At 52.9% G+C, this 10,531-nt stretch overlaps 1 protein-coding gene across 1 annotated transcript in view; it reads right to left on the bottom strand.

Annotated features, from left to right (window-relative positions):
* Window positions 1-10,531, bottom strand: part of LOC121845244 (protein kinase C beta type-like) — a 108,821-nt gene that overhangs the window by 66,049 nt on the left and 32,241 nt on the right. The window contains exons 4-5 of the mRNA XM_042316157.1: window positions 6,169-6,280; window positions 876-1,004 (exon numbers count right to left, since the gene is read on the bottom strand). Of these exons, the coding sequence (XP_042172091.1) occupies window positions 876-1,004; window positions 6,169-6,280 (241 nt within the window). The remainder of the gene's footprint in view (window positions 1-875; window positions 1,005-6,168; window positions 6,281-10,531) is intronic.

The raw sequence follows: 10,531 nt of genomic DNA on the forward strand, positions 1-10,531 counted from the left end.
ATGGGTAGAGAGGAACCAGGCTATGAGGGGTGTCCTCATCTGGCTGTACTGGGTAGAGAGGAACCAGGCTATGAGGGGTGGCCAGTCCTCATCTGGCTGTGCCGGGTGGAGATTGGAGGAACCAGGCATGTGGGGTAGAGGAACCAGGCCAGTTCTCTTCTGGCTGTGCCGGGTGGAGATTAGAAACCTAGAGAGGAACCAGGCTATGAGGGGTGGCCAGTCCTCTTCTGGCTGTGCCTAGGGTGGAGATTAGAAACCTAGAGAGGAACCAGGCTATGAGGGGTGGCCAGTCCTCTTCTGGCTGTGCCGGGTGGAGATTAGAAACCTAGAGAGGAACCAGGCTATGAGGGGTGGCCAGTCCTCATCTGGCTGTGCCGGGTGGAGATTATAAACCTAGAGAGGAACCAGGCTATGAGGGGTGGCCAGTCCCTCTTCTGGCTGTACTGGGTAGAGAGGAACCAGGCTATGAGGGGTGGCCAGTCCTCTTCTGTCGGTGCCGGGTGGAGATTATAACAGAACATGGGCTTCAGACGAGTCCCGTGACACTCGTACGTGTGTGTGTGTGTGTGTGGGAGGGGGGGGTTGTTCATGAAAACATCCCCTTTCCACAGTGGCCTCCCATTAGTTTGCAGCCCAAACGGTTCGGACTCTACCAAACTAAATGTGGCACATGGACGATACAGACTTCAGATGAGTCTCCTGACACTTGTGGGGGTCGTAGAGCTAAACGGAGAACACAGAATCTCCCCTTTCCATTTCAGTAGGTCAAACTGTTCGGAGAACACAGACGTGTTCCCCAGAGTCTGCGTGTCAATACAGTCGAGGGGGTTAAATGATTTGCTGCAGGGAGTGTGTGTGTGTGTGTGTGTACTGACTGTAGACGGTGAGTTTGTTGTCCTTGATATCTGCGGTGATCTGGATGCGTCCTCTCCTCTCAGTGTGGTCCGTTCCACACAGACTGGGAACGTTAGACACACATCGGTTGTGGATGTTCATCATACAATCTAGAGAGACACACACACACACACACACACACACACACACACACACACACACACACACACACACACACACACACACACACACACACACACACACACACACACACGCACACACACGCACACACACCACACATACACACACGCACACACACACACACACACACGGGTTGGGGGTCAATTCCAGTCGGTTCAGAAATCAAACCAAATTCCAATCAAGTATTTTCCTCATTGAAAACATTAAAGAGAAATTTTGCAAATATTTGATTTGCATTTGTGGCTGAGAGTCTCTGTCTGGGGGGGGGCACCATGCTGTGGCTGAGAGTCTCTGTCTGGGGGGCACCATGCTGTGGCTGAGAGTCTCTGTCTGGGGGGGGCACCATGCTGTGGCTGAGTCTCTGGGGGGGCACCATGCTGTGGCTGAGAGTCTCTGTCTGGGGGGCACCATGCTGTGGCTGAGAGTCTCTGTCTGGGGGGGGCACCATGCTGTGGCTGAGAGTCTCTGTCTGGGGGGCACCATGCTGTGGCTGAGAGTCTCTGTCTGTGGGGGGGCACCATGCTGTGGCTGAGAGAGAGGGGGGCACCATGCTGTGGCTGAGAGTCTCTGTCTGGGGGGCACCATGCTGTGGCTGAGAGAGGGGGGCACCATGCTGTGGCTGAGAGTCTCTGTCTGGGGGGCACCATGCTGTGGCTGAGAGTCTCTGTCTGGGGGGGGCACCATGCTGTGGCTGAGGGTTGGGGGGGCACCATGCTGTGGCTGAGAGTCTCTGGGGCACCATGCTGTGGCTGAGAGTCTCTGTCTGGGGGGCACCATGCTGTGGCTGAGAGTCTCTGTCTGGGGGGGGCACCATGCTGTGGCTGAGAGGGGGGCACCATGCTGTGGCTGAGAGTCTCTGTCTGGGGGGCACCATGCTGTGGCTGAGAGTCTCTGTCTGGGGGGCACCATGCTGTGGCTGAGAGTCTCTGTCTGGGGGGCACCATGCTGTGGCTGAGAGTCTCTGTCTGGGGGGGGGACATTTAGCCTAGGCTGTGGCTGAGAGGGGGGGCACCATGCTGTGGCTGAGAGTCTCTGTCTGGGGGGCACCATGCTGTGGCTGAGAGTCTCTGTCTGGGGGGCACCATGCTGTGGCTGAGAGTCTCTGTCTGGGGGGCACCATGCTGTGGCTGAGTCTCTGGGGGCACCATGCTGTGGCTGAGAGTCTCTGTCTGGGGGGGGCACCATGCTGTGGCTGAGAGTCTCTGTCTGGGGGGCACCATGCTGTGGCTGAGAGTCTCTGTCTGGGGGGGGCACCATGCTGTGGCTGAGAGTCTCTGTCTGGGGGGGGCATGCTGTGGCTGAGAGTCTCTGTCTGGGGGGCACCATGCTGTGGCTGAGAGTCTCTGTCTGGGGGGCATGCTGTGGCTGAGAGTCTCTGTCTGGGGGGCATGCTGTGGCTGAGAGTCTCTGTCTGGGGGGCACCATGCTGTGGCTGAGAGTCTCTGTCTGGGGGGGCACCATGCTGTGGCTGAGAGTCTCTGTCTGGGGGGGGCACCATGCTGTGGCTGAGAGTCTCTGGGGGGGCACCATGCTGTGGCTGAGAGTCTCTGTCGGGGGGGGCACCATGCTGTGACTGAGAGTCTCTGTCTGGGGGGCACCATGCTGTGGCTGAGAGGGGGGCACCATGCTGTGGCTGAGAGTCTCTGTCGGGGGGGCACCATGCTGTGGCTGAGAGTCTCTGTCTGGGGGGGCACCATGCTGTGGCTGAGAGTCTCTGTCTGGGGGGGGCATTTACCAGGCTGTGGCTGAGAGAGGGGGGCACCATGCTGTGGCTGAGAGTCTCTGTCTGGGGGGGGCACCATGCTGTGGCTGAGAGTCTCTGTCTGGGGGGGGCACCATGCTGTGGCTGAGAGTCTCTGTCTGGGGGGGGCACCATGCTGTGGCTGAGAGTCTCTGTCTGGGGGGCACCATGCTGTGGCTGAGAGTCTCTGTCTGGGGGGGGCACCATGCTGTGGCTGAGAGTCTCTGTCTGGGGGGGGCACCATGCTGTGGCTGTCTGGGGGGGGGGCACCATGCTGTGGCTGAGAGTCTCTGTCTGGGGGGGCACCATGCTGTGGCTGAGAGTCTCTGTCTGGGGGGGGGGGCACCATGCTGTGGCTGAGAGGGGGGGCACCATGCTGTGGCTGAGAGTCTCTGTCTGGGGGGGCACCATGCTGTGGCTGAGAGTCTCTGTCTGGGGGGCACCATGCTGTGGCTGAGAGTCTCTGTCTGGGGGGCACCATGCTGTGGCTGAGAGGGGGGCACCATGCTGTGGCTGAGAGTCTCTGTCTGGGGGGCACCATGCTGTGGCTGAGAGTCTCTGGGGGGGCACCATGCTGTGGCTGAGAGTCTCTGTCTGGGGGGCACCATGCTGTGGCTGAGAGTCTCTGTCTGGGGGGACCAGGCTGTGGCTGAGAGGGGGGCACCATGCTGTGGCTGAGAGTCTCTGTCTGGGGGGCACCATGCTGTGGCTGAGAGTCTCTGTCTGGGGGGGGCACCATGCTGTGGCTGAGAGTCTCTGTCTGGGGGGGGGCACCATGCTGTGGCTGAGAGTCTCTGGGGGGGCACCATGCTGTGGCTGAGAGTCTCTGTCTGGGGGGGGGGCATGCTGTGGCTGAGAGTCTCTGTCTGAAGGGGGGGGCATGCTGTGGCTGAGAGTCTCTGTCTAGGGGGGCACCATGCTGTGGCTGAGAGTCTCTGTCTGGGGGGCATGCTGTGGCTGAGAGTCTCTGTCTAGGGGGGCACCATGCTGTGGCTGAGAGTCTCTGTCTGGGGGGCATGCTGTGGCTGAGAGGGGGGGGCATGCTGTGGCTGAGAGTCTCTGTCGGGGGGCACCATGCTATGACTGAGAGGGGGGGCACCATGCTGTGGCTGAGAGTCTCTGTGAAGGGGGGGCACCATGTTGACTGAGGGGGGGGCACCATGCTGTGGCTGAGAGTCTCTGTGGGGGGGCACCATGCTATGACTGAGAGAGGGGGGCACCATGCTATGACTGAGAGGGGGCACCATGCTGTGGCTGAGAGTCTCTGTGGGGGGGCACCATGCTATGACTGAGAGGGGGGCACCATGCTGTGGCTGAGAGTCTCTGTCTGGGGGGCACTATGTTGTGGCTGAGAGTCTCTGTCTGGGGGGGGGCACTATGTTGTGGCTGAGAGTCTCTGAGGGGGGCACTATGTTGGGCTGAGAGTCTCTGTCTGGGGGGGGGCACCATGCTGTGGCTGAGAGTCTCTGTCTGGGGGGGGCACTATGTTGTGGCTGAGAGTCTCTGTCTGGGGGGGGGGGCACTATGTTGTGGCTGAGAGTCTCTGTCTGGGGGAGGGGGCACTATGTTGTGGCTGAGAGTCTCTGTCTGGGGGGGGCACTATGTTGCATTTACCCAGAGCTTAATGGAGCATCTGTGGCCAATTAAACAAGATTTTAGTTGTGGTCTTTCTGGGATGAAGTTTGATGTAATGTATTGAAGTTCCCATTTCTGGCCACAAGGGGGCACTGTGTTACAGGGTAGGATCGTAGAGCTGCTGGACAAAACATTAAGAACACCTGCTGTTTTCCATGACAGACCAAGTGAAAGCTATGATCCCTCATTGATGTCGCCTGTTAAATCCACTTCAGATCGGTGTTGATGAAGGGGAGGGGTTAAAGATGAAGGGGAGGAGATGGGTTAAAGATGAAGGGGAGGGGTTAAAGATGAAGGGGAGGAGATGAGTTAAAGATGCTGGGGGGGGTTAAAGATGAAGGGATGAGTTAAAGATGAAGGGGAGGGGTTAAAGATGAACAGAGCTGCTGAGTTAAAGATGAAGGGAGGGGTTAAAGATGAAGGGCTGATGGTTAAAGATCCAGGGGTTAAAGATGAAGGGGAGGGGTTAAAGATGAAGGGGAGTTGAAGGGGGGGTTAAAGATGAAGGGGAGGGAGTTAAAGATGAAGGAGATGAGTTAAAGATGAAGGGAGGGGTTAAAGATGAAGGGAGGGGTTAAAGATGAAGGGGAGGGGTTAAAGATGAAGGGAGGGGTTAAAGATGAAGGGGAGGGGTTAAAGATGAAGGAGGGGGTTAAAGATGAAGGGGAGGGGTTAAAGATGAAGGGCTGGGTTAAAGATGAAGGAGGAGGGGTTAAAGATGAAGGGGAGGGGTTAAAGATGAAGGGGAGGGGTTAAAGATGAAGGGGAGGAGACAGGGTAAAGAAGGGTGTTTAATTCAGAGGGTGAATGAGATAGAAAACTATTGAAGTGTCTTTGAACAGGGGGACGGTAGTAGGTGCCAGGCGCATCGGTTTGAGTCAAGAACTGCCACGTTGCTGGTCCACCCCCCCAAGGACATCCAGCCAACTTGACACAACTGTGTGAAGAATTAAGAGTCAACATGGACCAGCATCCCTGTGGAACGCTTTCTACACCTTGTAGAGTCAACATGGGCCAGCATCCCTGTGGAATGCTTTCTACACCTTGTAGAGTCCCACGCCCCGAAGAATTGAGGCCGTTCTGAGGGGAAAACGGGGTGCAACTCAATATTAGGAAGGTGTTCCTAATGTTTCGTAAACTCAGTGTATGCATATTACCACAGAGCTGCTGTGTGTCTCTCCAGTTCTGTTACAGGGTATTACCACAGAGCTGCTGTGTGTCTCTCCAGTTCTGTGTATTACCACAGAGCTGCTGTGTGTCTCTCCAGTTCTGTTACAGGGTATTACCACAGAGCTGCTGTGTGTCTCTCCAGGGTATTACCACAGAGCTGCTGTGTGTCTCTCCAGGGTATTACCACAGAGCTGCTGTGTGTCTCTCCAGTTCTGTTACAGGGTATTACCACAGAGCTGCTGTGTGTCTCTCCAGGGTATTACCACAGAGCTGCTGTGTGTCTCTCCAGGGTATTACCACAGAGCTGCTGTGTGTCTCTCCAGGGTATTACCACAGAGCTGCTGTGTGTCTCTCCAGTTCTGTTACAGGGTATTACCACAGAGCTGCTGTGTTCTACTAGGTGTCACTGTCTTACAGGGTTGGTGTCACATATAGCAGCTACTGTTACTGGGTTGGTGTATCACATATAGCTGTTACTGGGAGACTTATGTATTCTGCTATAAACAATGGGATTAACACACACACACAACACACCACACACACAGCATTATGTCCAGTCTCACTGCAACACACACAGTACTACGTACGGTCACATCTCATGCCCTGGTGTATCAACCCGTAGAGTAGGGATCCACAGTGGTCACAGAACGTAGGGCTGGAGTAGGTATGGACCTTAAACTTGTGTTTACTCCTCGGGTCCTGGAGAGAGAGAGAGACAGAGAGAGAGAGAGAGAGAGAGAGAGAGAGAGAGAGAGAGAGAGAGAGAGAGAGAGAGAGAGAGAGAGAGAGAGAGACAGAGAGAGAGAGAGAGACAGAGAGAGACAGAGAGAGAGAGAGAGACAGAGAGAGAGAGACCGAGAGAGAGAGAGAGAGAGACCGAGAGAGAGACCGAGAGAGAGAGAGAGAGAGAGAGAGAGAGAGAGACAGAGAGAGAGAGAGAGAGAGATACAGAGAGAGAGAGAGATACAGACAGAGAGAGAGAGAAAAACAGAGAGAGAGAGGTTGTGAGGTCTAGGGTCCACTCACCAACCAAGATTTCACAAAATGGGACAAACACCAAATTGAGACTCTGCATGCAGAATTTTGCAAGAAAAATAGTATTTATTTAACCTTTAAATAGACATAAATATCCTATGAATTAGGCCGACACCCACTAATTATCAAAATGTTTTTTTTGTTAATTTCACTTGCTTTGGCAATGTTTCCCATGCCAATAACGCCTCTTGAATTGAATTGTATTGAGAGAGGTAATATGACCTTCACAAAGACAAGGTCAGACCACAATATGACTGTTATCCCAGGAACTCACAATGTGACTGTTATCCCAGGAACTCACAATGTGACTGTTATCCCTGGAACTCACAATGTGACTGTTATCCCTGGAACTCACAATGTGACTGTTATCCCTGGAACTCACAATGTGACTGTTATCCCTGGAACTCACAATGTGACTGTTATCCCTGGAACTCACAATGTGACTGTTATCCCTGGAACTCACAATGTGACTGTTATCCCTGGAACTCACAATGTGACCCTGGAACTCACAATGTGACTGTTATCCCTGGAACTCACAATGAACTCACAATGAGACTGTTATCCCTGGAACTCCCTGGAACTCACAATGTGACTGTTATCCCAATGGACTGTTATCCCTCACAATGTGACTGTTATCCCTGGAACTCACAACTGACTGTTATCCCTGGAACTCACAATGTGACTGTTATCCCTGGAACTCACAATGTGACTGTTATCCCTGGAACTCACAATGTGACTGTTATCCCTGGAACTCACAATGTGACTGTTATCCCTGGAACTCACAATGTGACTGTTATCCCTGGAACTCACAATGTGAACTCCCTGGAACTCACAATGTGACTGTTATCCCAACACTCACAATGTGACTGTTATCCCTGGAACTCACAATGTGACTGTTATCCCTGAACTCACAATGTGACTGTTATCCCTGGAACTCACAATGTGACTGTTATCCCTGGAACTCACAATGTGACTGTTACTGTTATCCCTGGAACTCACAAACTGTGACTGTTATCCAACACAACTCCCCTGGAACTCACAATGTGACTGTTATCCCTGGAACTCACAATGTGACTGTTATCCCTGGAACTCACAAACTCCCTGGAACTCACAATGTGACTGTTATCCCTGGAACTCACAATGTGATGTGACTGTTATCCCTGGAACTCACAATGTGACTGTTATCCCTGGAACTCACAATGTGACTGTTATCCCTGGAACTCACAATGTGACTGTTATCCAACACAACTCCCTGGAACTCACAATGTGACTGTTATCCCTGGAACTCACAATGTGACTGTTATCCCTGGAACTCACAATGTGACTGTTATCCCTGGAACTCACAATGTGACTGTTATCCAACACAACCCTGGAACTCACAACTCCCTGGAACTCACAAAGTGACTGTTATCCCAGGAACTCACAATGTGACTGTTATCCCTGGAACTCACAATGTGACTGTTATCCCTGGAACTCACAATGTGACTGTTATCCCTGGAACTCACAATGTGACTGTTATCCCTGGAACTCACAAAGTGACTGTTATCCCTGGAACTCACAATGTGACTGATATTCTAACTTCCGCGACGCATATAAGGCCCTGCCCCGCCCTCCTTTCGGAAAAGCTGACCACGACTCCATTTTGTTGATCCCTGCCTACAGACAGAAACTAAAACAAGAAGCTCCCACGCTGAGGTCTGTTCAACGCAGGTCCGACCAATCTGATTCCACACTCCAAGACTGCTTCCATCACGTGGACTGGGATATGTTTCGTATTACGTCAGACAACAACATTGCCGAATACGCTGATTCGGTGTGCGAGTTCATTAGAACGTGCGTTGAAGATGTCGTTCCCATAGCAACGATTAAAACATTCCCAAACCAGAAACCGTGGATTGATGGCAGCATTCGCGTGAAACTGAAAGCGCGAACCACTGCTTTTAATCAGGGCAAGGTGACCGGAAACATGACCGAATACAAACAGTGTAGCTATTCCCTCCGCAAGGCAATCAAACAAGCTACGCGTCAGTATAGAGACAAAGTAGAATCTCAATTCAACGGCTCAGACACAAGAGGTATGTGGCAGGGTCTACAGTCAATCACGGATTACAAAAAGAAAACCAGCCCCATCACGGACCAGGATGTCTTGCTCCCAGGCAGACTAAATAACTTTTTTGCCCGCTTTGAGGACAATACAGTGCCACTGACACGGCCTGCAACGAAAACATGCGGTCTCTCCTTCACTGCAGCCGAGGTGAGTAAGACATTTAAACGTGTTAACCCTCGCAAGGCTGCAGGCCCAGACGGCATCCCCAGCCGCGCCCTCAGAGCATGCGCAGACCAGCTGGCCGGTGTGTTTACGGACATATTCAATCAATCCCTATCCCAGTCTGTTGTTCCCACATGCTTCAAGAGGGCCACCATTGTTCCTGTTCCCAAGAAAGCTAAGGTAACTGAGCTAAACGACTACCGCCCCGTAGCACTCACTTCCGTCATCATGAAGTGCTTTGAGAGACTAGTCAAGGACCATATCACCTCCACCCTACCTGACACCCTAGACCCACTCCAATTTGCTTACCGCCCAAATAGGTCCACAGACGATAAAATCTCAACCACACTGCACACTGCCCTAACCCATCTGGACAAGAGGAATACCTATGTGAGAATGCTGTTCATCGACTACAGCTCGGCATTCAACACCATAGTACCCTCCAAGCTCGTCATCAAGCTCGAGACCCTGGGTCTCGACCCCGCCCTGTGCAACTGGGTACTGGACTTCCTGACGGGCCGCCCCCAGGTGGTGAGGGTAGGCAACAACATCTCCTCCCCGCTGATCCTCAACACTGGGGCCCCACAAGGGTGCGTTCTGAGCCCTCTCCTGTACTCCCTGTTCACCCACGACTGCGTGGCCACGCACGCCTCCAACTCAATCATCAAGTTTGCGGACGACACAACAGTGGTAGGCTTGATTACCAACAACGACGAGACGGCCTACAGGGAGGAGGTGAGGGCCCTCGGAGTGTGGTGTCAGGAAAATAACCTCACACTCAACGTCAACAAAACTAAGGAGATGATTGTGGACTTCAGGAAACAGCAGAGGGAACACCCCCCATCCACATCGATGGAACAGTAGTGGAGAGGGTAGCAAGTTTTAAGTTCCTCGGCATACACATCACAGACAAACTGAATTGGTCCACTCACACAGACAGCATCGTGAGGAAGGCGCAGCAGCGCCTCTTCAACCTCAGGAGGCTGAAGAAATTCGGCTTGTCACCAAAAGCACTCACAAACTTCTACAGATGCACAATTGAGAGCATCCTGGCGGGCTGTATCACCGCCTGGTATGGCAACTGCACCGCCCTCAACCGTAAGGCTCTCCAGAGGGTAGTGAGGTCTGCACAACGCATCACCGGGGGCAAACTACCTGCCCTCCAGGACACCTACACCACCCGATGCTACAGGAAGGCCATAAAGATCATCAAGGACATCAACCACCCGAGCCACTGCCTGTTCACCCCGCTGTCATCCAGAAGGCGAGGTCAGTACAGGTGCATCAAAGCTGGGACCGAGAGACTGAAAAACAGCTTCTATCTCAAGGCCATCAGACTGTTAAACAGCCACCACTAACATTGAGTGGCTACTGCCAACACACTGTCAATGACACTGACTCTACTCCAGCCACTTTAATAATGGGAATTGATGGGAAATGATGTAAATATATCACTAGCCACTTTAAACAATGCTACCTTATATAATGTTACTTACCCTACATTATTCATCTCACATGCATACGTAGATACTGTACTCTATATCATCGACTGCATCCTTATGTAATACATGTATCACTAGCCACTTTAACTATGCCACTTGGTTTACATACTCATCTCATATGTATATACTGTACTCGATATCATC

The sequence above is a fragment of the Oncorhynchus tshawytscha genome, unplaced genomic scaffold, assembly GCF_018296145.1.
Source record: "Oncorhynchus tshawytscha isolate Ot180627B unplaced genomic scaffold, Otsh_v2.0 Un_contig_866_pilon_pilon, whole genome shotgun sequence".
Lineage (NCBI taxonomy): Eukaryota > Metazoa > Chordata > Actinopteri > Salmoniformes > Salmonidae > Oncorhynchus > Oncorhynchus tshawytscha.